The 27,747-nt window shown below is 48.4% G+C and overlaps 2 protein-coding genes across 3 annotated transcripts; one reads left to right on the forward strand and one right to left on the reverse strand.

Annotated features, from left to right (window-relative positions):
* Window positions 1–21,502, reverse strand: FOXO4 (forkhead box O4). The gene is made up of 3 exons (XM_054641231.2): window positions 21,002–21,502; window positions 9,509–10,741; window positions 1–5,300 (listed from the first exon to the last, which is right to left on the reverse strand). The coding sequence occupies exons 1-2, from the start codon at window positions 21,383–21,385 to the stop codon at window positions 9,527–9,529; spliced, it is 1,599 nt and encodes a 532-aa protein (XP_054497206.1). The 5' UTR covers window positions 21,386–21,502; the 3' UTR covers window positions 1–5,300; window positions 9,509–9,526.
* On the forward strand, window positions 20,729–27,408 carry SNX12 (sorting nexin 12). Of its 2 annotated transcripts, none has more exons than XM_054641235.2 (4): window positions 20,729–20,890; window positions 24,091–24,186; window positions 25,051–25,175; window positions 25,633–27,408. In XM_054641235.2, the coding sequence occupies exons 1-4, from the start codon at window positions 20,744–20,746 to the stop codon at window positions 25,733–25,735; spliced, it is 471 nt and encodes a 156-aa protein (XP_054497210.1). In that variant the 5' UTR covers window positions 20,729–20,743; the 3' UTR covers window positions 25,736–27,408. The 2 variants fall into 2 exon arrangements, with proteins under 2 accessions (XP_054497210.1, XP_054497211.1); XM_054641236.2 differs by lacking the exon at window positions 20,729–20,890 and adding an exon at window positions 22,437–22,646.
* The last annotated feature ends 339 nt before the right edge of the window (window positions 27,409–27,747 follow it).

Below are 27,747 nucleotides of genomic sequence, written 5' to 3' on the forward strand. Positions count from 1 at the left end.
GAGGATTACAGGTTTTTTATTTTTCAAACATTCCCCCCTAGTCTAGCACATTCTACAGTCTTGCTAGCACAGATGGTAACAAAGCCTGTAATGGTTCAGAAGTTACACTGCTACAGAGAGCAAACAAAAGCAGAGGTTTATTAAAAAAAATATTGTGAGAAATGGGTGGAAGAGTGCACAGGGGATGTGGTGGAAACTGTGTCAGGTAGTGGTGCCCTGTGTGCAGCAGACATCTGTGCTAGCAATGCAGAAACCCTTCCTGGGATTGCACCAGGTGAAGACTCCACTGTGCTGGAAGCACCATTTCACAGAACCACCCCAGTGCTGTATGAAGGTGGCTGCTTTCAGGACAAGTAACCTATCTTCTACTGAGCCAAACCTCTCAGGACAACCCTGGGGAACCCCACACCACCAGTCCCACACCACTGCCCTTCTGAAAAACAACCAGGGCTGGTTTTGTGTCCCAGAACATCCCCTACTACCACACACCATAACACTGCTTCAGCCAAAGAACCATAAATGCAACACTGTCAGCTCTTACACCTTCAGCTTCTGCTGCCTCTTCTCCCTGCTGTACACCACAGCATTAGGAGTGATTTTGGTTCCATCAGATACTGCTTTCCATCAGCTACAGACACATCAGGTGCAGGGAAAGACACACAGGCTAGTGAAGAGAGGGGATCCCCTTCCTGAAGGTCAGGTAAGTGTGGTGATGGGTTAGCTCATGCTCCAAGCCTTCACACAGACACATCTTTCAGGCTTCAGAAGTCACCTCTTGCTTGCTTTTCCCCACATTAATTAGAACATGTTTTTCATTAGACATGCAACTGAGGCAAGCCCTAAGCTATTCCCTGTTGATGTTCATGTCCCAAAGTTGATTGATTTGCTTTGGGTTTGTTTTTTTAATAATGGATCCAAACTTTCACATTTTGGTGACAGTCCAGGACACCACTCCCAAGGCACTCCTACCCATGGCACCAGACACAGGTTACTCAATCCTGGAGCAAGGCTAGCCCTGAAGCATTTGAATGTGGCTATAAATAAGCAGCTAAGTAAGAAAACAAATTAACAAATTCTTATCTACATAAAAGCTTTCTAGGCATTTCTTTTGGAAAAGCTGATTAGTGCTACTTGCTTCTATTATGACTCTTGTTTATGAATACACCCAGGCTCTGGAATGCTTCATTCCTCTCATCAGGATGATCTGACTGCTGTTTTTAAAGCAGCACAGGATAGGGATGACATGATTTTAGACACACCAGCAAGGAAAATTAAGGGCTCCCAGAAGCTTCCAATTTTCCAAGCTCTCACATGAAGCTGGAAGTACATGCTTGGAAGTAAAATATGCTTAAATTATAAAGAAAGTTCAAGCAATTTGCTAAACCCAAGTGTAAATAAAAGCAACAAGTCTGCCTCCTACTAAGCTCTATGGGCCTAGTTACCTGAATCCTTAGTGGCCCTGAGCTGCATGGTGGCTTCAATGCTGTGTAAGGTGGCATTTGATCCTCTGAAGATGGAGAAATTTGTTGCCTGAGCTCAGGGAGGACAAGGAACACAGCATAAAGTAATGCTTTGTGCCAAGAGTCCCCTGCCCACTCCCCTCAGGCACTTATCCAGGAGCACCACTCCCCATGTCACTGGCCCCTTTCCTTCTCACCCACTCACAGCTGCTCTCAAAATCCCCAATCCTTCATTAGAGCAAAAACTAACCCAAAGTATGGGGCCTGTGGTGCTAATGCAGCATGAAGAGCCACCAAGACATGACCTGGGCTCCAGCAGCAGCAAGCAGGAAGCAGCAAATGCTTTGGGCAAGAACACAAAAAACTGGACAAGTATTGAGCAACCCCCTGCCAGGTACAGCCTTTCTGCAAGCAGCAGTTCAGGAACTTCAGAGTCTCCTGTGTCCTATGAGGAAGTATCTCAGGCTAGAGGTTTATGAAACCCCAAGGTTTATGAAAATGAAGCTCAAGGTTTATGAAAATGAAGCGTCTGTAGAACTCCTAAATTCTCTGCATCCCTGCCCTCTGTGCCCACAATACAAGCTATCCTGCTAAACATACAAAAAAGAAGGTAAGTTGCTTGCTTGAGCCTGCAGCATTACATTCATGGTTTATTGAGCACTCCATGAGTCTTCTGAACACCATTCTCAGCACTGGTGCACTCTCAACCTTCTTCAACCACTGACAGCTCCTGCTGTGCTGAAGAGACACAAAGCACCTGTACAGACTGCTGCAAGGCAGAAATGTCACTGCCAGGACCCTGGTACAGCAGGACTCCAGCCAGAGGTGCTCCTATCTCCAGTGTTATCTCCACAAGTATGGCCAGGGGAATATGGAAAAAAAATAGGTACGTGCTGTATTCCTTACTCAAAGGACAGTGTCTTCTGTGAGCTCACAGCAGAGCACTACCCATGATGAATCCTGGGGTTACACCTCCTGCAGCAGGACCAGCTCAAGGACATGAACCAGCTGAGATTGTGTCCATCTCCCTGGGGTGGTACCTCAGTGCCCAGGGCCAGGCTCTCTGCAGACAGGGATCAGGCCAGCTCCCAGTGCTGTCACAGTTAAGGGACACTCTGTACCAGCCTGAAGACAGCACCTCTTTCCCACAGACCAACCCAGCCTGAAACAGCTCACCATGTGGTCTGAAGCACTGGCTACTAATACTGTCTTTTCTATTGCTTTGGGTTCCATTTTCATGGGAGATGAGCCAGAGACTCACATTTAACACGACCACACTTACTGGTGTCTTGTCCTTTGATACATGGCTGGGAATCCTGGGCAGCCATTCAACCTGCTCTGTACATCACTGGATCAAGTTCCCTTCAGGACCCAAGCTAACAAGGCAGCACACTATGTGCCAAACAACATAAATCTCTCCAGTCTGTTCACTGCAGCTCAGAGTGGCTGATTCTCACATGTGACACATGCCATCAAGTGCTGTGACAGGGCATCTATCCACTTGTGTAATGAATTAACTCCAGTGAGAATGTTGATCCATGCCTCAAGTGTACAAACTCTGGGATCCCAGCTTGGGAGCTGCCTTTTTGTTTATTTGTTACAACGAGGTGTGGCCAGACATGTAGATTGTGGGCAAATGTGAAACATCACTGGGAGGTCTGCCATGAAGCAGCCTTCAAAACAAAGGTTATCAAACTATTCAAAGCTTTGATGGCATAGCATGCTGTAGATAAGACTTTTGAAGACTCCTTGTTGGAGGTAACCAGGCAATCACTCCTGTTGCAATCTCCACTCAGATTAAAATGAAAACAGAGCAGACAAGCTGGTGAAACCTTGTGGCTCATTGCACTGCATAATACAAACTTTCTGAACTGAAGTCACCTTCAAAAAGGACTGGAGAGTCTTTCTGTCAGATCAAGCCTACCAGAACACCATGAAAGCATCATGTCTCCCACAGATCCTGCCACTGCAAACACCAAAACAGTGATAGGAACATGCCACTAATGCTCTGAATTTATCTTTTGACCCCTAATTTCTGTTCTGCAAAAATATAGAAACAGAGCAGGATCCCAAGTGGACCCCTGAGGGTGAGCCTACAGGCTTCAAGTTCCCCAGCAGTAGCAGAAGCTTCAGCAAGAAAACAAAACCCCTCAGAAACCAAAGTGAGCTACCAAATCCAACTGACCATGCCCTCGGTGAGGGCTATGCAGTGTCAGCAGATCTAGCACAATCCAGCCCACACCATCTCCTCAGCAGAGCAGGGAATGTGTCCTGTGGATCAGCTGCAGGCAGCTACTCAGGGATTAGCTGAGAACAGCACTGTTAATGATTAGCATTCCCTCCATCGTGCCCTTGGCTTGGCAGGAGCGCCCAGCCTGAGCAGCTGTGGCTGAAAGCCCTGCCAGGCACCTTCCCTCTGCCTCTTCTGGGGAGAGCAGCCATTCCCCAGTCACAGTGCTGTCTCCTTCCCACTTTTCCAACAACATTTTCAGCTTCTTGGCCCAAAATGCCTTAGGCCTGCCCCCTCCCATACTGTAGTGTTATCTGGTATGAAGGGGACAGATGCAGCAAATGTGTTTTGTTTCTTTTTATCCAATAATCTCGTTTTTCAATTAAAATATATAATATATATTTAAAAAGGTTTAGAAAAGCTTCTATGTAATTTGCACCTACTTTTACATATAGATTACAATAATGTACAACTCTTCCCCACAGTGGTTTGAAACCACGGGGACCTGCCAATTTCTTCCCCTCAATCATATACATTATCAAACATCAGATGTGTTTGTTCCTAATACAGCTCTGAAAAAGAGTCTGTCACTGTTGCCTTCTCAGACAGAGAGATGCATAATAGGGACACACATTACATTGGCTTCATGTTCACTGTAGAAAGTTCCCAGATTAGTAAAAAAATATTTCATCTATAGAAAATGCCCTTCTGAAAAGCAACCAGGGCTCTGTTAAGGCCACACCCAGGCTTTCCATTTTGCTGCTGTAGCAAGACAGATCAAAAACAAACCCAAAACAATGTTTTTATGTCCCAGAAAGCAGCTACTAGCACCTGTGCTTATTTTACAGCAGCCTGGTGTATCAGGAAAGTGCTGAGAACAGCATAGGGACTTCTCAAAACATGCTTCTGATTCAATGGGGCTCAGTTGGCACAGTGAAAAACTCAAGTGTCCTCCTGTTCCACCCAGGGGGACAGCTGGAAGCCTTCTACACCACGAGAACCACCCTTCCCTGCAGAACGATGATGGACGCTCCAGTGATGGGCACACTGAAACCAACCCCTGAAACAGCACCCCTTCTCCCACAGGGCTTCTACCAACAAGCTCCCACCAATTCCTCTGTGGGATACCAAGTGCACATCTGGTGGCTTAATCAGAAAGTCCAACTACTTTGCCCCATGAGGCAAGCCAAGCGAGAGCAGAGCCAGCCCTCCACCGGTCCGAGGCACTGGGAGACTTTCTGCCGCAGCAGAGAGAGGACAGCCAGTGAGAGATTCCTCCAGCAAACCCAACTCATCACACAGGAAAACACTATTGCCTGGCACAGAGGCTTCTGGCCCAGGTTTTTACCAGGGCTCCTCTTTGGACATGGGTTTCTCCAGGTGGTCCAAGGCAGGGTCAGGTTTGTAGGAAGAGCCATGGCACATAACAGGATTATTATTTTTAAACTCTTCCTGTTGCAGCCAGATGCAGGTTGCCCCTTCTTCCCAGATGGGCAGCCCTTTCTGCCCAAGGCATGGTGTGCAGGGAAACTGAATCCAACATGCTCCATTCTCTTCTCTGCTGGGGTGGGAAGTGAAGTCAGAACCCAATGTTCAAAACCTGAAGGACACTAGGAAGAAGAAAATAAGAGTGACTGGTTAGAGCTCCTCTTCAGTGGGAATCCTGGATGCATAGATAAGGAGTTAATTACTACCATTCTGCCCCTACAGAACAAACAGACCACAAGAAACCTTGATCAACAGAGAGTCAAGTGGAGGATGCAATTGCTCAGCTCCAAGCTTCAGGGTATGACTGAGACAGAAAGGTCAGCAGCAAGTATTTCTCCTGTAAGCTGACAGCACCAACAAGGCTCTGCAAGATAAGGAAGTTTAAAGAAGGACTTGGCTAACACTAGAGGCATTGCAGGAAAGTGGAAAATTACTCTTCACCTTAAACAACCACAAATATCAATTGGTAGGGAAAAGACTGTAAAAGAGACTTTTAAAGATCACACACAAACTGTTTATGCTCACCCACTTAGAGAAATCCTGTCTCTACCTTCCAAATAATTAAGCATTTTTAGGTATTTCAATCCCCCAAAAGTCTGAAGATCTCTTCTCAGGTCTTCTGCCTCCCCTCAATAAAGCTGTCACAACTCATTGAAACAAGCCTTGGAATAAGTCTAAGCTGACTTAGGACACTGACATAAAACCACCACTGTAGGTATATGATCCACTCTGAAAGGCAAAACAGCGAGATAAATGTAGGGCATCCTAGCAGCTGCATTCAGTAACAGGAAGCATGAAATAAACCTGTGAAAAGGAAAAAAAACCCCAAAACTACAAAAGGGAATCAGCTCTGAACAAGAAAAGACAGTAAGTTAAAACAGAAGCCAGAGCAATGGGATGCTTTGGGAAATTGCAAGTTTATGAGGGTTTTATTTATTTATGCTCTGTCAGACAAAAATCCAATGTTTGGAGCAAAGGGAATTCGATAGAGCAAAAAAAGCATGAATGCAGACCAAACTGGGCAAGAGATAAAGAGTTCTCCAGACTCTGAAGCCATAGGGAGTCTAACTGAATAAGTAAAAATAATTAACTACTATCCACCACAAGACTAAATGGATTCCACACTCACCAATGAGACAAATACTACAGCACTTCACAAAAAAGCAGTTCTATTTCTATGCTGTCTTCCTCTGTGGCTAATAGCTCAGTTTGTGGGTGCTGCATCAGTGCTGGGCAGAGACCAAGTTTCAATGTTTGATCTCTAATGCCCATGCAAAGAAACACAGGCAGGGTTCAAACAGACTCCTGGTGAAGCTGTGGACAAGCTCTTTGGCATTTAACTTGTAAGAAGAGGATAAAATCATGGGAGCTTTGAGCACCAAGGGTAACACCAACTAGCTCCTATCTTCCTAAGTGCTGCAGATAAGACTAAGTACTCTTTCCTAAAGATATCCTCTTGTCTACAAAGAGAAATATTTCCCCAGTTCACTTTCATTTTGGCTGCTCAAATCAGAATGTGATCACTGTGATTAACTGATGAACAGGTTTTGCTCAGCATTACACCCATAACTGACCCAGAAGGCCACGAGTTAGGCCCACAGGAACTACTCAGAACTGCTTTATGTTAGTGATCACTTAAGAATAGCTTTTGCCAATGTGAATTTAACACAGAGAAAAGCAGAGTAATAGAAAGGATATGAAAGGAAAAATGCCTGCCACACCAGAGCAATACATAGCTTTCCCTGAACAGTGATTTTTAAACTGGGATCCTAGGAACTCACTGCAGTACAGGACAACTGACACGGTCCTGACCTCCTCACAGACACTGATGTCTGCAGCTCACTTGGTTTTGTAACTCGTTGAGAAAACATTCTGCCTCTTTTCCCAGGAACATTCCTATTTCTCTGCACATGTGGCCGGCTCTCCCTTTGCTGGAAACCTGATTCACCTCTCTGTCTGGGCAGCCTTTTGCACAATACTTGCCCTCCTTTGGGGAAAAAGCTCCCTCTCATCCCACTCCATGGACTCCAGGATACAGGCAAAACAGAAAAGCTTTGCAAAACTCAGAAAAGGCAAACATAATCTAAGGACAGAATAAAAGGCTGGAAGCAAAGCACACTGGCAGGGTGTGGCCTCTCCTCCTGGGGCAGCAGTGCTGTGACCAGAGCACCAAGGCACGTGGGAGCTACGCTTTATGCTCAAACACAATGGGGGTTCAGAACTTGCTCCAGATCTCACTCCTTCATGCCCAGCACATTTCCCAGAAAGTATCATGTGTGGAACAAGGAAAATCCAGGGGTTTTAGCATCAGTAGCTCCTCTGTTTTGATTAAGCAATTCACACAAAGTATAAAATGGAACAAGAACACAACCACGCTTTTAAGAGCTCCTGTTCTCCCTCTTAAGCACTTCATTATATCCACATTTTCAACAGTACTAGACCCTACCCTTGGATAAACAATTCCTCAGCTTCTCTGCTTTACACTCCTAAAAAATAATCTATACCTGGTATGCTTTAAAGAGAGGCCTTGTCTATCTGGCCCAGGAGTGCAGGACAGCCTGCATATGCTTTGAAAACACTTCTGTGAAAAATATTTAATCCCTGAAAAGTCCACAAATATAATGGCCTGCCCTAGCAGGGCATAAAAACAAAAAAGCAAACCCTAACAAAAAAACAAAACCAACAGAAAAGCTCAGAACAATATCCAATGGAACACTGCTCAAAAAGCCACAGCCTCTGCCACTAACTTGCAAACTGTCCTAACACAGAAGGATACCATAGTTTGTCAACCAAATTTCGAAACCAAAATTTGAAATCAAAACTGAGTTTCTGTATTTCACCTGAAGATAAGATCTTTAAATTAAGACACTCAGAAATTCAGTAAATGCACAGTTAACACACATCACTATAAAAAGTCCCATAAGAAAACAGAGAAGCTTGACTGATCTTCCTCTCCCTACAATAAAGAGATCTGTTAGATACAAACAGAAGAACACTACCAAGAAATTACATCTTAAGCAGTGGGATGTGGCTTGGAATAAGGGGGAGTTAAATTGTGTCTAAAATCTCAATATATAGTAATGCATCAATATGTTCACACAGTTTAAGTAACACCAGCTCAAAGGACAGTGTTTTACTCTGTCTGGACCCAAGACACTTGTAGAGAATGGCTGCACTGACAGAGGTCACCTGGTCCAAACCACCTCCAGGTTACTCAGGTGCCTAGGAAAGAGTATTAAGGTCAAGAAGATGATAATTTCTGCCCTCATGATTTTGAAGCTTAAGGGCTTCCCAGAATGAAGCAGTATCTGCAGTTTGCCCTTACTTCTGCCTGCTCAGCTGGACAGTATTAGCAGTTGAATTTGCAGCACTAACAAATACTATATCTGCCTCCTAAAAAGGAAATATCCTTGGCAAGGCTTCCACTTTCCAATCAATATCCAGCCTATGCTCCAGCCTGTCCACTTTCCATCAGCTGAGTTCCAAGTGTGAAGCAGGCCTTCAGCTCCAGCTCCCTAATTCTTCCACTGCCTCTGGTTTAAGTGTTTCAAGTCAGGGTGTCACTGCCTTAAACAATAAGATATTTTGAAGTCTTGTTGTCATATACACTCTTTGCCAAACTGACTCTACTTGTGCAAATATGACAAATTGCTGAAGATGCAGCCTTGCAGTACATGGGATAGCACTAACACATCCTTCTTCCTTCCACCTCCATGCACACTGCAGACTCCTGTTTCCTATTCTAATAATGGGAAGCAATTGAGTAGTTAATGCTGGTGAGCCAACTTACCTGACTTTCCAGACACTACCCCAGGTAAGGGCAGGGCAGGAGGTGTGATAAGAGTGACTGTGACCTGCTATACACAGACCAAAGCAGCCAGCCATGACATGGACATGCTTTGTACTACACATCCTAGAGAGTTCTGCAGGGATAATAGTAACTTGGGTAGAAACACAGTGTGTGCTTGGCTCAGTTCAACCACTCTGTATTTACTGGTGGATGTCTTTATTTATGGAATCAGCACATGCTCTCATGTCAACTGTAGAGCTGTAGGCACTGCCTGATGTCCTGTGATGGAGCCATCTTGGGTGACAGGAGGCAACAGGAGTTTCATTCAGGTTGTTCTATTTCATAAAGGAGCTGACTACCTGGTTAGTAAGTTAAATCCACCTACCTTTAAACAGCTTTTTCTCCTCCTAAAAGGGAACATGACTCTTCCAAAAGCTTTTTTACTATGCTTTCAAAGAGGCTTTTTTAACTGCTGTAGAGTTGGGCAAAGGAACCATCCTAGACAAGGTTGTTTGTAGCATGTTACACAACTACACCTACCTTTTTGTGCTCCTGAAGTTAACTTGGTACCCAGGTATGGTTGGAGGCCTGTGAGGTGCTGGGATAGCTGGGAGTAGGCAGAATAGGTTCAAAATTAAAGTCCAGTCCTCCATCCATGAGTTCACTGTTGATTATGTAATCCATATCACATTCAAGGTTCTCCATGTACATGTCAATGTCCAGGTCAGTGGGGAGCCTGTCCTGGTTCAATCCCAAGGGAGCAGGGCTGGCAGATGAAAGGAGCACTGGACTGCCCAGCTGGACTGACTGGGCAGTTGTTGCAGAAACTGGAGCCTTCAAACTGGTGATGCTGGCAGTGTTTTGAGGAGATGTCACTATGGGAAGCGTTGATGGCAAAACACTGGCACCGACTGGTTCTGCCTGCTGCTCTGCAGGCTTTCCTCGTGGATTGCCTGAGCTCATCTTACTCTGGGCAGTTTGTCCACCCAGAAGCAGAAGAGTTCGGCTGCTCATCCTGTTACCAGTCTGTGGGAGAACTGGATCCACCTGAGTCATCATAACATCCCTTGGAGGCGGAGAGCTGGGTGTCAGAAGAGCTTCCAAGGTCTGAGGGGCAGAGAAATGGTTGACAGAACTTTGCAGTGAAATATCAACAGGGTTAAACAGGGAGTTGCCAAAAGTCTGACCAGCTGCATTTGGGCTCTGCAAGGAAAAGCTGGAATCTCTCTGGATCTGACCACTGGAGGCAGATTGCTGGGTGGACAGCACAGATGAGCTGGGAGACATCAAATTTAAGCCATCGATGAGCTCGAGCTCCTCGGTCACAGTTGGTGGAACATTGCTGGATGCACTGGAGTACACGAGAGAAGGAAGCAGCTCTTCATCATGGAGGTCATCCTGCTCTGTCAGGATAGGAGAAAGCCTGGCACTGATGGTGCTTGCATTGGAGCTGGTTCGAGGCCGGATGGTGTTCCACACATCAGAGTCCTCGTTGCTTCTCGAGGACGGGCTCCCAGGCCACTTAGGAAATTGAGAGCCAGGACTGTCAGCAGAGGATTCTGGAGCAGACTGGAGAGGAGGCTTCTTCCTGGATGCTTTACCTCTGACTTTTGCAAGTTTGCTGCTGTTGTCCATGGAGGCAGCTCTTCTCCTTGGTGCTTTTCCACTTTTGCCACCCTCAGGATTGAGCATCCACCAAGAGCTCTTCCCTGTGGCTTCATTATGGACTTTAATAAACTTGCTGTGCAGGGACAGGTTATGTCGAATAGAGTTCTGAAAAAAAAAAAGAAATAAAGCCCACAAAATGTGAGAACCTGTCAGTTGACACACCTCCCACCTAGAAACCTCACAAGCTTAAACACATTCAGACAGAATGCAGAGAAGAAAGTTATAACAAAAAGCTACCCATAAAAACCTGCTATTTCTGTCTGAACATGCTTTGCAGCACTAGCAAGCGGTGCCATGTTTCACTGCAATATCAAGGGTGAAGCTACCATGACAACTAGCAGCTTTCAGCTAGCAAAATACTAACACAAAAGAACTTTAAAGACCGTACAGAATCTGCAAAAAATTAGGCATGTCACAGAGCGAGTAAACAAGTTCTAAAATACAACCTGCAATTTCAACATGAGCCTACCTGAATTTGAGCTATTGCTGTTCCCACCCTTTTGTCAACCCCTTTACCCAGCATAACCCTGGCTATTTTTTTAATGTTTATATGGCCAGTTTTCAGTTGGAGTCAAGCAGAGTATAACAGTAAATACAACAGACTGAGTGAAGAGAAATGGCAGAACACTTCTATTCAGTCTATCCATTAACATCACCCCAAAACTGGGAGAAATGAGAGAGAAACTTCAAGGAACAAGAGTCCTAGAATCCTGGAGACTGCCAGGCTCCCTCTGCAAGGAGGCTGTGTGCTTTCCCTGGTGCATGTTCCTGACAGGGTAAGATGTTCAGTGGATACTGCACTCCCACACAGTACAAGCCAGTTTTAGCCTCTCCCATCTTTCTGCTGGGTAAGACACACATTCCTTGCCTCTCCCAGCTCCCTTCTTTTGGTTTAGCTTTGCTGAAAACTGCAAGCTAACATGTCTGTACACTATCATCGAACTCAATTTTCATCCTGTAGCTGATAAACTCCCCAGTATTTTAGAATCAGGAAGCAACGATCTCATTGTTTGAACAGATCCTCCATAAACTCCCCTTGAGGCCTATGAATTTATTTGATATCTGCACTTAATTTCTTCAGATGGCCAAATCACAAATGATTAAAAAGTGCTGCATTGGAAACACAACAGGGGTCCAAGCACAACATCTTTTTCATATTAACTAAGTTATATAACAACCTTCAGTTTTCATGCATACTCTCTTAATTCTGAACAAATTAACTGTGCTTTTATCATCTTTTTCCACCAACTCTCAACACAGTTCTTTCCTGTCTGCTGCTTTCCCTCTCCCCACCCTTTTCCTCTCGGAAAAGTCCTCCCCATGCTAATTTTGGCCACCTCACCAAAAGTACTGTCCTAGAAAAAAGGAGACACAGACAAATTAACAATGCAGGCAAAGTGGAAAGATTTTATGGAGATTGAAGGAGATCTGAGAACCATCCTGGCTTAGCTTTCATTTTAACCTTTGGCTGTTGAGGATTTGGAGAAGACTGGCTGCTTGCTGCAACTGGTATCAAAGAATACACATGTTCTTAATTGGAGAGTGACTGCAGAGCCAGAGCCTGATGGAACATGTGTCAGTCAATGTTCTTACACAGTTTTATTACTTGAGCTGCTCACAGTAATAGCTGTACAATAGTCCTGCCTGGCATCTTCTCTAAACAAAGCTTTCTTTTCCTTCAAGTGTTGAAACAAACAATTCAGACTGTGCACTGTCTCCTGCAAGGCTGCTGCTTTCATTTCCAAAGAATCCTGTCCCTTTTCCCAGGTAAATGTGCATAACTTTGAATGCACACTGCTGCAGCAATAAGAACCACTATGTTGTCACTAATTCTTCATTTATTCTCCTGAAAGTAGCCTGGGAACTCATGATGGCATCTTGAGTATCATAAGAGACAATTTGTGTAGCTAATTTTTGGCTGAAAAGCAGCTTGAAATGAGACATCTTGGAATAAGAACAGGATTCATATGAGCACGATGAAGCCTGGTACCTTTTATAAAACAGTCCCAAAGTGATTTTACATGGTACTGCTGAACTGACATAATGGCAAAGCTGTAGAAACAGATAATTACTGTACCACTCCTTCCTTCCTCATCTTCAAACTCTCATCCTTCCGTAACACAAGCATCTGTGACGTTATAAGCAGTTCAGAGAGCCAACCAAACTGAAAAGCAGCCTTACCCTTCCTTGGAAACTACTTTTCCTGCCTCTTTTATCTCTGTTTTTTGAACTACCTCACCATGGGGGTCAAGCACTGAAAACTGAAGAGAACAAAACGTGTAATTGGAGGCAGAGGAAAAAAACCAGAACATTTCTCTCAACAGGGTTAACTGTTATCTAAAGTGCAGTGCCTAAGTTATCACTTTGCAGACTGTGGGAGGCAGCTCAGCACTGCAGCACAGAACCCCAACTCACCTGCAGGACCCAGCTTGGCTGCAAGGCTGCAGGCTGGAGAGCAGTGTCCCAAACTCCACCTGAACCCACACACCCAGCAGCCTGAATGCACCAGAATGCACCTGCTAGTGATTCAATACACTCAACACACAGAGAGCACCCTCCAATCTCACTGAGAAAGCCAGGGACAGATCAATTATGCTAAAATAATCACAGACCTCAAAGTCAGACCTGACAGAAGAGGAAATGACAGAGTTCAGTCACCCGGGCAACCTTGACATATTTCCTTTCTCGATGTTAAGCAACCCACACCAGAAACATACAGATGACTTTTGATTAACTTTTTAGATGCTCAGCTTTAGCAGTGTGGGAGGCTCCCAGTTGGTCTAAGCATCTGCAAAACACACAAGGTCTTGACTCTGCAAGTCTTTGATCATAGAGAAGCATGACCTGAAGGAAGAGGTGCAGGCAGGAATCCTTCAAATCCTTAGGAACATCTTCAGCCCCTACTTAGGGCAGGATATTGTTATTTATTTAGGTATCTTATAGTGGTACTTATGGCTGCATGATAAGCATTGCCATAAAAATATGCCAGCCTGTGTCTCTAAATCCATCATAGATCAAAGATGATTCCTGCAAACCACATTCAGACAAAACCAGTCTGAAATTAAGGACAGATAGTATGCAAAAAAATCAAGTTTGGCCAGAGACAAACTTGTACACTGAAGGGTGGACCATTCCCTGGGTCATAACCACTGTGTCTTCAAACTAGGATATATGGACCAGCCACAGAAGTGTGGCTAGGAGCTTATGCAAACTATTCCCTAAATCTTAGTTACCAGAACATTAAGTCTTCTTCTTTGATAAAATCTCCTGGCCACAGTTAAAGGACAGCAACACTTCTCACCATCAAAACAGGCCTGCCCCTGCAGCAACATCAGTGCTGCTGCTGTGGATCATGCCCAGCACCAACCACTGCTTTGGTCTCACATCAGGGAATTACCACAGGAGCTGGTAGCACAACCAAGCCACTGCCCTGCCCAGTCAGCCTCACGGGCAACTGCCACAGATACCATTGAAAATGCTCAGCTGAAGTGACTACAGAAGATTACAACCTTTCCAGGGGACTGTACAGCTCTGAAGGTACAGCTGAGGTTCCCCAGCATAAAACTGAAGTTTACAGGAGCAGAAGGAGGCTCTTGTGCCCTGCCCAGCAGAGCTCATCCCTGCAGCAGTGGTGCACGGCCTGGGCTAGCAGACACTCAGGGCCAAGCACAAGCTATGCTCAGAAAGACAAGACAGAGCAACTACCCTTCCAGGAGACACAGTGGCTTCCTTCCTTTCCTGGCCATTCTCCCAGGAAACATCATGTAGTTTAAACTACAAACCACAGAGGATCAGATTTCTTAACAAAAAGTCTCTCTAAAGGATGAGTGACAGAAGGAAAAAAAAAAAAAAGGAAAGAAAATACATGCAATCACTGCAGCTGCCTGTAATACACTCTCACTGCCTTGGAGGCATACAAAGAACTTGGTCTCATCCCAGTGCAGGGCCATGTTCCAGTGCCAGGCCTATAATTGTGCTGAATTATCATTTGCCATGGCATTCTTGGGAGGCTGCAAGGGGAGAACACTCTGCCTGCTGTATTTGTCAGTGCCTGTCTCAGCCACTTGGCTCCAAAGGCTTCAGGAAAAAGTCTTCCTTGTAGAGATTTGCACCAGCAAGTAAACAACTGCTCCAGAGCCAGGGAGTTGAAACACTTCCCCAGCAATCCCCTTCCAGAAGGCACACACGAGCACAGACGTCAAGCTCAGCAGACAGGGATCTCTATCTTAGGAAGAACATTTTCCTTTCTGTAATCTTTCAGTGGGAGGCCAGAAGAAGAAGATCACAGCTCTCTAAAAAGCAAAGATTGAGGCGATTTACAAGACAGGCAGGCATACACAACAAAAGCTGTTTAGGATTAGATAGAGCAGAAGAAACTTGTTGGAACAAGTAATACCAGCAGCCCAGGAACAGCCTTCTCTGAGAACTGCCTGGAAAACTGAGCTGTGCTGCAAGGAATAATCATTCAGCACAGCAGCTTTCCAAAAAAAACTGGCAAGGAACCGGAAAGAGTAGCAGCAAAATCTTCAAGTAATTTAACTGGCATTCTATGAAGTAGATGAATTTTCACCAAAAGCTTTTCCCAACTTTTGAAGGGAACAACCACATTCAACAAGGCTTCAAATTAAAAAAAAAAATCTTATATTTCATGCTTCTTCAGGACATTACAACAAGAAGAGCCTATTAGTGTCACTTTAAGCAGGGTTAAGTGTATATTGCTACACTGTGATAGTTGGCCCTCTTCACAGCTGAGTACTCATCAGTTTTCTTCCACCTGGAATACAGGACACCTGGTGACCCCACATCTGCCCTACTGTCCTACTTCTGTGCACCAGCCTCATTTTCCACACCCAGCACTCAGCCATTCTCCCACTCACAACACCCTGCCATGCCCAGCTGCCTTCCTCCCACCTCACCTACACCAGACCATTTAAGGACTACTGGGATTCAAAGGTAAAATACCCTGTTAAGAGAAAGATGATGGACAATATCCACCTGTGTTCACTAGGTTTCCATCAGGGGCTCCTCAGTATGGCATCTGAACAAGCCTCATTCAGCTTCTGTTTTTTATGTCCCCCCTGCTTTAAGGAAAGCCAGTTTGGCTGTCAGCAGCTGGGACAGGGAACGTCGCCCTGCAGCCAGGACTAAGCACATCACTAACACCACATGAGGTAATGGCAAGAGTCCAGCACTTTCTACCCACCCTCAGCTATAGAGGATTCAAACAGCCAGACCCCCCTTCCCCTTTGCAAGGCAGCAACTTCCAAGAAACCAAAATAAACCAAAACTAACAGAGAGCAGCACCTACAAAACCATTTAAGAGCAGGTGGACTTCAATGATGTATCAGTGACGACAGCAATGACATCACTATTCCAATTCACTTTAGAACACATCTTCATTTTTAGTGTCAGAAGATTTAATGGGAATTGTATCCTTTCAGGCACATGAACATAGGAATGAACACTACAGGCTTTCTCAACACAGTCACATAAAGCCTTTCTTCACAGACTGCAATCAGTGGCTCTGTGCAGAACAGACACCCCCAGACTCCACACTGTGCCTTACCTATACACAAACCTGCACCAGGATGAAAATTGGGCAGAATTACACTTTGCTCACACCCAAGATGCTGAGCTGAAGTTTTAGGTATCCTTTTGGTTTATGGCATCCATTCGGTTTTGGCTCAGTGAGGAAACACAGGGAAAATATTCTGAAAGTCTTCTCAAACCATTGCAGCCTTTTGGTAAATAAAGGGGGGCTACAAGGAATCAGGAGAGGAACTGTTTACAAGGAGTGATAGGACAAGGGTGAATGGCTTCAAACTTGAAAGCAGGTTTAGACTGGATATTAAGCAATTCTTCCTAGTGAGGGTGGTGAGGCCCTGGCACAGGCTGCCCCATCCCTGAAGTGTCCAAGGCCAGGCTGGATGTGGCTGGAAGCAAACCTGGTCTGTTATAAGGCATCCCTGCCCACAGCAGGGACATAGAATGAGATGATCTTCAAGGTCTCTTCCAACCCAACCCATTCTGTAATCCTATTATCTTGCAATTACCATTACCAAAAGTCAAAGTAAGCCCAGCACTGCCACCAGATGTTCCTGTCCAGGTAAAGGGTTTCTTAGTGAAATTAAAGAAGGTTCTCCAGATAATGATTTGGCCCCTTAGTGGTTCAATTTAAGAACCTAAGGTTTTTGACAAATCTGAGCAAAAAGAAATAATCTTAAAGGATACAGGGACATACCAGCAGGTATTAAAAACAAACAGTGAATGTGCCTATTTTAGGAACTTATCATTGCTTATTTGCAGATCTGACTTCAGAAAAAAACAAAAAAGTTGCCTGACTTTGTTGGTGTCAGCACACCAACAATAAACTTTTCAACTTTGCCAAAACTAGTCTTCACATGATTTGTATCTACTGAACTGGAATTTATGTGCAAGGCATAAAGATAGCCTGGCAGAATCTACCAGCTGCAGCACAGCAGAAACAGTCCAGAAGATGTACAGGCTTCCTTTTGTCTGCTGGCCTATTCTCTTTCATGGAGGAGCTTCAGAGGGCCACAGGATGAGCAGTTGCTCCAACGTGAGGGAACTCTGCACATGCTCTGCCAGGAGATCAGATAGCCACAGCTCTGGGAGAGGCTGGGGACTGTCAGGGCCAGCACTGAAAGCCACTGAAGTGACTGACTATGACTGAGCCCTCAGCCAGGTCTCCTGATCCATCTGGTCAACATTTAACATCAACTACAAGGCTGGAATGGAAGGCTTTTCAGGAGATGCTGCCCACTTTAACACAGATTAAGAGTAGACATCTGTTTTAGATAAACAGAACACTTGATAATTTTAAATTCATAATATAGCTCCTTGAGCTGTTGCATATATATATACATACACACACACACACCATACATATATATATGTATGAGGGTACATATGTTGTATATATCCATGCACACATTTGAAATAAATAGGGAGCACCAGGATGCAGAGGAGTGACCTCAGCTTCCCATAATTAGTGCAATAGTGCAGAATCATTTGTTCTTTATGTTGTATACATAGATACATAGGTGACATCTGATTTTTGTTTCAGTGACATACTTTTGGAGGGTGAAGAGGATGGCTTTAAAGTTTATTCTGTTCCTACAAAGGAAAAGACAAGAGCCTGGGGAGAATACACAGTTTGTTTCACTAAGAAAGATGAGTGCTTTTTGTTCCTCACCGTGCCAAATTTGCTTGTACACATGGATGTAACAACCAGTGCAAACTGCTTCTCTGCAGGGTTTTTGCCCTTTACCCCAAACCCTCAACACTGCCCCTTGCAAATAATCTCAAAACCAAAAGGAATTATCCTCTTACCCACAGATACCCAGACTACCCTGCAGAGCACCCAGGAAGGATTATGAAGAAGCCCCAAACACCCCCTACACAGACACTTCTGCCTCGCAGGCTGGTTAATTCTTAACTTCAGCTGAACTCCTGCAGGGAAAGGACAGAATGCACACACAGCAAATGTGTCCTTTACAAGGTGCTTGAAGCAATTCAGGAACAGCCAACTCCATCTTCCTCGAAAACACAGATTCTTCTGGAATTCATGGAGGTCACACCCTGGCAGTCTGCAACAGCTGCACTTCCCCCAATTGTATAGTGGAGCAGGACAGTTCTAAATTAATTATGAAACAACAATGAGTTTATGGGGTTTATATTAACTAAAGTAGATTAAGAGTTTTTAAAGACATCTTGCTTTTAATTACTTAATCAAAATTCTCTGTTAAACTGCACTACATAAAAATAAAATGTATTATCAGTTTGGCTCTGTTCAAACGAGACAGAAATGCCAGAACTTTAGAGCTGTACCACCATCTTAACAGGCATCAAAATGCTACAGCTACCTTTAAATGCTACAGCAGCTTCACATTTATTTCCCTTATGTAAAATCATTCACCTCAAGACTGAGAAATCACTAAGATAACTCAAGAAGTTTTTCCTTTACTTTACAGATTAAAACTGTAACCTAACCCTAACCCCCCAAAACATGCAAAGAGAGCTACACAGCTCTAAAATTAACAAGAATAAAACAAAACAAAACAAAACAAAAAAACAGACAGGTCCATTCCTCGAGTGAAGACACGTCTTTTGTTTATTCAGTTTGTCTTAAATATGCACCTATTAATTTTGCTCCAAGTCCACAAAAGTCAAATTGAACTGACTTGACTGAGTCCCCGTCTGTAAAACTGTAAATGTCTGACCTCCCTTCACTTAAGGGATCTGAATGCAAACAGACTAAGGTCAGTAAAACAAACAAACCTCTTGCAAACCCATGTAACTGCGAGTTAACAGAAAGAAAGACTAAAAGTAAGTTCCATGGTCACACATCCTGCCAAGCTCTGCCAACAGGATTTTGAGAGTGAGCAGGAAAGAAAATGTATTGTATTTTTATCACGATTTTCTGTTTGCTGGTTAAATCAAGAGCTTTAAACTGCCCTGATCATAAGACAGGCTGATTCCCACCACAGTTGTTGTTGTTCTGCCCACCCTCATCTTCCTTGGTGAAAAGTTTCTTTTTCTTCTCCTTGTAAAGCCAGAATTATTCTGTTCCCAGGCTGAAAAACCACACTAAAAAGTCAATCACAGAAAAGCTACAACAGTATCTGACTAGGAATCTCACTCTTGTGTATGCACAAATTCTCAAAGTGAAATTCTGGAATTTAAATCTACCTGTACATGTCCCAAAAGTGACACATTATTAAAACACAGAGTAACACCAAAGGCTGATGGTCCCATTACACGTGAATGGATATAACAAAAGAACAGCCAGAGTGGATTAAGCCAGAAGTGTACTTATTCCAGCATCCAGTCCAGCAGGACATCCCACTATATTCCATCTTCACTACAGTACCTAGGGAGCATTTCAGAAAGCACAATGAGCTTTAATCTCAGGCACTACTGCCCAACAGATACTCGGACATATTCCTGACAAGAAAATGCATCAATTCTGTTAAATTAACACGACTTCATGCAGGAGCAGCAGGACCAGGAGAGCAGCCCTAGCCTGAGGAAACAAGAACTATCTTCCAGTAAGAACACCAAAACCCAAGCACTGTCCCAAATCAGAACTCAGTATGCAGAATCCAACCTATACATACGAGTAACAGAGAACAATCCATATTAGTTAAACTAGATGCACTCTCTAGGAACTGTCAATGAGTGATAAATGGAAAGGTGAAAAGTTTTGCATTGACGTGTGCCGGCCCAAGCTGTGACAGCTGCATCCCTCTCACCGTGGTTCTACCCTCTCGAGCAAATGTTTGCACTCACACCACCACGTGGTGTGCCGCTTCAGAGAGCTGAGCCAGCTGAAAGCCAACCTACCCGAAACTGGCGTTTATTTATTTATTTACTGTCTGAAATTAACTCTCTGTCCTCACCTACTGCTCAGTCAGACAAGCAGAGGAACACGTGGCTGGAGTCACGGAAGCCCAAAGCCCCAAACCGTGCTGGCTGAACCTCCTGCAGAACTGCGGCACGGATGAACTGCTAATAAATACTGCAAACAAGAGTGTAATTCCAGTCTGGAGTGAGAGAGCAACAGAGTCCAGTCTCCATGGCATCCGCTCAGATACATAGGACAGGCTGAGGGGCTATTTTGCAAGCCAGCTCTCACATTTCCCTTTCTCTTTGCTGGAACTCTTTAGACTAAAGATAAGGGAGCACAAGGTCGCCACAGGCAGAGAACTGAAACAATGTGGAGTTCTTTTAACAGAGCCCTGCACACACCTATTTCCAGAATGAGACAAGACACTGCTGAGCCTTTAGAGCAGACTATTGCTTTCCCTTTTCCAAACTCCAGCAGAGGCCCCCATCACGTTCCTGGAAACAGGACGCCTTTTCAAGAGCCCTTCTTGAAAGCCAAGCACGCCTGCTATGACACTGTTATTTATACTGAGCTTTAACAATCACGTGACAAAGAACTGCGGCCTTGCGATTAAAAACCCTTCAGCCGAGGCTCTACCCTGCACAGAAACTCGGACACAGCCTGTTAAAAAAATGTGCCCCTTCTCTCCTGGCAACGTTTCTAAACGCAAAGAGCGCAAGGGGCAACCTCGCGGGGCCATGCCACAACCAGCCCCAGCAGCTGCTCCGGCTGCACAGCCGAAGCTTGGGCTGGGTCTGAGACCCCGGAGCTTTCAGCAGAGCTTTCAGCCCAGGCTCCGCAGTGTGGGCACCGCTGCCCCGAGTGCAGCCGAGCCGCAGCAACAGGTGAGCACGGAGCGGGCGGCGGGGCGGGCCGGGGCACCGGGGAGGCGCCTCCGCAGCCGCTGCTCGCCCGGCCCAGCCCCGGCACACGAGGCCGGTCCCCCCGTCACGCACCTTCCAGCCGGCGGAGCTGTTGCTGTCACCCTTGTCCTTGAAGTAGGGGACGGAGCGCACCATCCACTCGTAGATCTGCGCCAGCGTGAGCCGCTTCTCGGGGGCGCTCTCGATAGCCTGGCTGATGAGCTCGGCGTAGGACTGGCTGCCCCAGGCATTGCGCCGGGAGCCGCCCTTCCGCGCCGCCGCGCCGCCCGCCCGCGCCCCCTCGGCCCGGCCGGGCCCCGCCGCCGCGCCGCCCGCGCCCTCCTCCGCCGCGCCAGCCGCGCCGCCCGTCTCCGCCTCGGGCCGCGGCAACGGCCAGGTGCAGGAGCGCGGGCGGCTCTGCGGCTCAAAGTCAGGGTCGATGTCCGGCGACGCCGCGGCCCCAGCCGGCTCCGCCATGGGCGCCGCCTCAGCCCCGCCGGGAGTGCCGGGCCCGCCACCCCTTTGTGCGCCCCGGGCCCGCTGCCGCCGCCGCGCCGCTCTGTTTACCAGGGAGCAGCGCTGCTCCCCGCGCCTGCGCGCGCGGGGCACGCCGGGAGCGGTAGTCCCACCGGGGCGTTAGCAGGCAGCCATGTACGGCCGGCGGACTACAGTACCCAGCGCCCCCTGCGGCGGAGGGCGGGGCGTGTCCCACTACGGGTGAGCGTGGCAGGCGGTGCGTTGATGTGACTACAGCTCCCAGCAGGCATCGCAGTGGGCTACGCTTACATAACCTGCCAGGCCCAGTGCGGGCCTAGTCCCCCCACGACGGCAGAGGGGTGATAGTGGCGTGGTGGCGGCAGCCCCGAGGCGGCCGCAGCTTTTCCGCCCGCCTCAGAGTGCGCCGCGGCACTCCGGGTCGGCCTGAGAGTGGTGCTGCCTCCGCCATCCCGTCACGGATGGGAGCCTATTTCCGGGACACTCCCTGGCGTAAGGCGTGATGGGTCTGCGTCCCGATCTGCCCGTCAGAATCGCGACAACCACGTTCTGGGGCCTCGCGCTCCCCGCGCTGTACAGCATCTGGGGCTGGCAATACTCCAGACGCTGTATGGTGCAGTCCCTGTGTACATTTCTTGGCCCCGCGCCCCGGTTTCCAGCCGGGCGCTCAGCACGGCCGCCTCAGCTTCGGGCTCTGCCCTGTCCCGTGGGGGTCCGGCCGGGACAGCTCAGGGGACGCAGAGCAACGCCGGGAGCAAGCCTGCCATGCAGGTTCCGGGGCCGGCCGAGCCAGCCCCGCGGGCTGAATACCCGCTGCGTTTTTGCAGGGGGCGGCCGCACGGCGGCGCTGTCACGGCCACGGCTGAGCGGCCCCGAACCCTGGATAACTACCGCGTTATGCAGGCGCTGTGCGGGCGCCGTGCTGCGATGTGCGGGTGGGGTGGCGGCTGAGGGGCCCCGAACCCTGGATAGCTGCGGGTTTATGTAGGCGGCGGGCGGGCTCCGTGCGGCTATGCGCGGGCGGGGCGGGCTGCGGTAGCGGGCGGGGCGGGCCGGGCGGGGCGGCGGCACCACCACCATGTCGGAGGCGGCGGTGGCGGACACCCGGCGCCTCAACGCGAAGCCGCAGGACCTCACGGACGCGTACGGGCCGCCTAGCAACTTCCTCGAGATCGACATCTTCAACCCGCAGACCGTGGGCATGGGCCGCGCCAGATACACCAGCTACGAGCTCCGCATGCGGGTGCGGCCCCGGTCGGGCCTGCGGGGCTGGGCTGCCCGGTGCGCGGGTGTGCGGCCCGGGGAGGGGCGGCAGCGCTCGGGACGCGGTGGCCGAGGGACGGCGGCCGCGTAGGGCCGGAGCGCTGCCGCTGTGGAGCAGCGAGGGGCGGAGGAGGCGAAGCCCCGGGCTGGGGCGAGCCTGCGGGGCTCAAGGTCAGAGCTGATGGGCTCGCCCGGCATCCAGCGGGGGCTGCTGCGCACAGGGACAGCGAGGTGCTGCCTCAGCAGCTCCAGAGCCCCGCTGGGTGGCTGCTGAGCAGGGCATGGCTGCACGTAGCTGCTTATCTCGGGCAGGGGAGGAGAGCTGGGTGGCAGTAACGTGGGGCTGCTCACACTGCGTGCTGGCTGCTTTACCAAGAGCCCGTGGCCTAGGTAGGAGTGTGCATAGCAGGCTGAGCAGAGTTCTCTTCATTGGGCCTTAAACGAGCTGAACTGGGGACCCCTTCACAGCTCTGCATCTGATAGATGGGAAAAGCAAAACTGAACTTCCCCTAAAACAAGATCCCTTTAGCATGTGTTGTGGTTCTGGTTTAACTTTTGCTTATAGCGTGATTTAACTGGTCAGTCTCCTCTGCCTTTCAGAAGAATTGGTGTTTGCTTTTTTCTGCTCTGGTGCTTGGCTCCCATCAGCCTGCAGGTGGCAATGGGAACCTCTTAGTCCCACTGAAACCAGCAGAGATGCTCTGAAAGCAGCTGGGTTTATTTCACAGTCCTCATAAGAACACAGTTAATTGTGTTGCAGTAATATCTAAGTGCTGTCCATCAGAAGGTTTTGTTACCTCAGTTCCTGGAATGATTCAGACTGTGTTGATGGGGTAAAGGTAAAGTTAATGCAGCTGTCATTTGTTGGACTCCAGTGGCAGGGGAGAAAGGTGAGGAATTGCTGCACCGTTCTCCAGTGACACAAGGTGGGCATGAAAAGCCTGTTAGGGTAGGTGCTCTGTTTTAGGAGAAGACTGTTGATAAGGTCTAGCCTGGAACAGTTGCTGGGGCAAGATTCCCTCAGTTAGTTCTTCCATGGAGATGCCAGTGTCAGGTCAAATGTTCTTTTCCTCTGTGGGCTGCTGCAAAACTCTCTTGTAGATCACTTCAAAATGGAGCAAACTTGGGGGGAAAAAGATCATTCTCCTGACAATCATATTGTCAGCACTGGTTCCAGTGTGTGCCCCTGGGAAGGGGGCATGTTCCAGAAATAGTTTCTCAAGGGAGAGGGAATGGCTGGCACTGAGTAGACTGGCTTGCTTGGATCTGAAGGATTTTGGTGTTTGTGCTGTCCTGAATAAGGAAGTTGAGCGTTCCCATCATGCATCCTTAGGAGGTTTAATTTTCTCACTGCATCTTCAGGTTTCAGTTGCATGTGTGGCTTCCAGAGCAACCTGCAAATAAACTGCTTTGCTTCATTACAGACAAACCTCCCCATCTTCAAATTGAAGGAGTCGTGTGTGAGGAGACGATACAGCGACTTTGAGTGGCTGAAGAATGAGCTGGAACGAGACAGTAAGGTGAGGCCTGGCTCAGACCTCCTTATTCCTTAAGTCAGGATGTGGGAACAGTTGCAGCAACAATCTTGAGATTCCCAGAAGTGGTGGTGCATGTTGCACCCCAGATACTTAAATCTAGGGGTTAAACTGAGATTCCCTTACTCTAGTTTGGTGCAAGGAGAAATCCCAACCAGATATTCTCAAGAGGTCACAAATGCACAAAAGTTTACTGGCAAAAATAAGGAATTTTGGCAAAAGAATTGATACATTTATTATAACGTTACTTTTATGTAACAATAAATTACTATTAACTTAGCATAATGTTACCCTGCTTAACTTAGAAACCTTTAAAACCTTAAGTTGCTATGTTACCTAGAAAAGTTCCATGAAAAGATGATTAGAAGGAAAAGAGAGAGAAAGACAGAAAAGGTACAGGAAAACACACACAGTTACCAACTTCTAGGGTTCGAGCATGGATGAGATGGAAGCTCCGGGAGAATGCAGGGGCCAGACAAGTCCCTCGTGGGAGCTTTTAAGCCCCAGGGCTTTCGTGGCCGCCTCCCAAGGTGGAGCTTCTGGCCACTCAGGGGCTGGGCTAGCACCACCCACAGTGTGATTGATGAACAGCTCTGCCCGGCCTGGGGTGTTGGCTCTGGGCTGAGGGGTGGAGCCCTTCGCAAGCCCTGATCTGCCCCTCCCACCAAACATACCCACAGGCATTTGCCAAGCATCCCAAAATGATTTGAGACGTGAAACTTAGCAAGTCTCTGATAGCGGGCAACTTCTGCTCTGTCCATGCAATGGCACTGGAGATGAGCATCAAACAGCAAAGGATGTCTGCTGGCAGGTGGCTGTTGTGCTCATGGGGTGATTCTGTGCTTTCAGATTGTAGTGCCACCGCTGCCTGGAAAAGCTTTGAAACGACAGCTTCCCTTCCGAGGAGATGAAGGCATCTTTGAGGAGTCCTTCATCGAGGAGCGGAGACAGGGCCTAGAACAGTTTATTAACAAGTAAGTTGGATGTCCAGGCTTTGCTGTGTGCTGCCTTTTTAGCTCTTGCTGGCCGTGGGCTGACTGTGAGAGAGTCTTGAGTCTTGACCTGCTTCTGGCAGATGCCAGTGCTGGAGGGTGGTGCCTGCAGCCACGTAATGAAACTGGAACTGGAGCAAGTCCTGCCCTGAGTGGGGGCTGTGCTTTGTGCTCTCTCCTGAGAGCATAGTGAGTATTAGCAGAACAGCTGTGCTACAGGGACCCACCAGCATGGTACTGTTGGTTCAGGGCACAGCCTGGAAGGGAACAGCCTGTGCTCAAGCACCTCTTACTGGTCCTGTTGCAGAGCCATGCGTGACCTTGGGCTGAGCGCGGTGCAGGTGTGCTGAGCTGGCTGCCTGACTCCCTCCTGTGCACATCAGAGGTGTGGGGGTCTTGGAGGCAGCTGTGCTAACCTCCATATCTGATTTTCTTCCAGAATTGCTGGACACCCACTGGCACAGAATGAGCGCTGCTTACATATGTTCCTGCAAGAGGAGACTATTGATAGGAATTACGTCCCAGGGAAAGTGCGCCAGTAGGAGCACCTGGCACTGTCTTCCTCCATTCCACCCTCCCTCCTGCAAAAATGACATTTATTTTTACACTAAATCTGTCTTCTCTGAACCAGCTTTTCCTCTCTTGAACCTCCCAGTTTGTTCAGTATTTTCCTCTTTTGTAACTGGCAGCAGTTTGTTCTACTGGGCTGTGGTCGTGGCCTAAAGATGTGAAGATTTATGCAAGTGAGTGTGTTGTCCCATGTCTAGGGGCAGATGTGGCTAGGTGTGGAGCAGGAACTTGCTAATGGCGTTCTGGTGTAGGAGCTGCCTCTCTCCCTGTACAGGAAGATAAGAGATGACCTTCACTCCCTTGTCTGTGCAGCCCCAAGCATCTCTGCTGGAGACTTTGAAGAATAGCAGTTGTCATGTTGGTCAGTGATTATATCAGGTATTAGAGTTTTAGTAAGGTTTATCCAAACCAGTGAGTAGGTGCCTGGGTGTGTCAGTCTGTCATCCACCCCATTCACCCTGCATGAAACCCCCATTCTTCACTGTCTGGAAGTGCTGAGACCCAACACCTACTCAAACCCCGCTATCAGCCTCCTGAATTACAGACCTATTTGGTGTATTTGTGTCCCCTCCTTTCTAAGGTGCTGCTGGCAGCTTGAGGGGTTTCCATCCCATGTGCTCTCATGATGCTCTTTGTGGGCCATTTGGCATGTGGAAGATGGGATAGTCTGGGCTTTAGCCACATGTGCTGTGATGCATTGGCCCAGAGTTTAAGAAACACCACAGCCTGCTGTAGCATGGGCTGCTGGGCTGGTGTTGCCTGCAGCACCCTGCTCGGCTGAGCCTAGTGACCTTATCCTGGGCCCCAGCTGCAGGGAGGAGCAGACTGGCTGGTGAGGAGGAGCAAGAGAAGGCTGGTGGGAGCAGTTGTAGGATGCAGCTGTGATGGCTGCCACTGGAGGGGCCCAGAGTGAGGCCACCTCTCCAGAAAAGGACAGCAGAAAATGGGAGTCAGTCCTAGGTTAGACATTGCTTGCAAAGCAGGAGAAGTGGCAATGGCTCTTTGTGTCTTCTCCCCTGTTCTGCAGTGAGCTAGGCAGTCACTTGTGTGGAAGTGAGAACATTCATCTGGTCAGGGAAGTGTTCAAAGCTTGAGGGGACAATGAGGCTGTGACTTGCTGCAGCACAAGTGTCCTTTGGAGGCTCCCCCAGCTGCCACAGCTGTGATGAGTGAGGTTGGGCCTCAGCTCAGGGGCTCCTCAGGTCAAGGCTGGCTGGTTTAAAAGTGCTTGGTCACTTTGTTGTGGCACAGTTGAGCCTTTCTTGGAGCACAGGCCCAGAGTGGATGCCCTCCTGTTCCTGCCAGGCACGTTACCCGAGGCCTTCCCACCGTCCCCTCTATTTTCTGGTGAGGAACTGGTACTGCTGGGCGAGAGGTGGCTCTTGGGGAGAAGTCGCTGAAAGCGCGAGGGAGCTGCTCCGGGGGCTGGCTCGGTCCGTGAAGGGCCGTAGGGCAGCGCGGAGCCCGGTGCCGGTGGAGGCGGCCGTGGCCTCGGAGGGGCTCGGTCCCTGCCTCCTGCTGCCGCCAGTCGCGCTCGGGGCGGCTCCTTCCCCTGCCCTGCGCGGGGCTGCCATCCATCCAGCTGTCTGCACCCTGTCCAGTGTAACGTCCCGGTGCCGTTCGCATTAAACCACTGTGAAGCCAATTGTCTGCCTGGTCCTGGGGGCTACCGGGACGGGGGAACCGCCGGGAGAGAGCGGTCACCGGCGAGGGGGCGGGAGAGCTGCCGGGATAGAGCGGGCAGCGGCGGGGCGGGGGAACGGCCGGGATGAGAGGGACACGGGCGGGGCGGGACAACGGCCGGAACAGAGCGGGCACGGGCGGGGCCGGCACAGCGCGGAGGCGGGCGGGGCTCCCCGGTTCTCCCCGGCGGTTCCGAGGCGCGATGTGGCTGCCGGAGCCGCAGCCCGGCCCCGGCTCGCCGGACTGCCCTGACCTGCTGCAGCACGTCCCGGCGCTGCGCTCGCCGGCCACCCCGCTGTAC

The sequence above is a fragment of the Agelaius phoeniceus genome, chromosome 14, assembly GCF_051311805.1.
Source record: "Agelaius phoeniceus isolate bAgePho1 chromosome 14, bAgePho1.hap1, whole genome shotgun sequence".
Classification (NCBI taxonomy): domain Eukaryota; kingdom Metazoa; phylum Chordata; class Aves; order Passeriformes; family Icteridae; genus Agelaius; species Agelaius phoeniceus.

Bases quoted from the DNA above. Each gene is read 5' to 3' on its own strand.
- FOXO4 (XM_054641231.2), bottom strand. From the start codon at position 21,385: ATGGCGGAGCCGGCTGGGGCCGCGGCGTCGCCGGACATCGACCCTGAC. The intron at 10,742-21,001 runs GTGCGTGACGGG...TTTTTTTTTCAG, and splicing joins ACAGCTCCGCCGGCTGGAAG to AACTCTATTCGACATAACCT.
- SNX12 (XM_054641236.2), top strand. From the start codon at position 22,482: ATGTCGGAGGCGGCGGTGGCGGACACCCGGCGCCTCAACGCGAAGCCG. The intron at 22,647-24,090 runs GTGCGGCCCCGG...GCTTCATTACAG, and splicing joins GCTACGAGCTCCGCATGCGG to ACAAACCTCCCCATCTTCAA. The intron at 24,187-25,050 runs GTGAGGCCTGGC...CTGTGCTTTCAG, and splicing joins AGCTGGAACGAGACAGTAAG to ATTGTAGTGCCACCGCTGCC.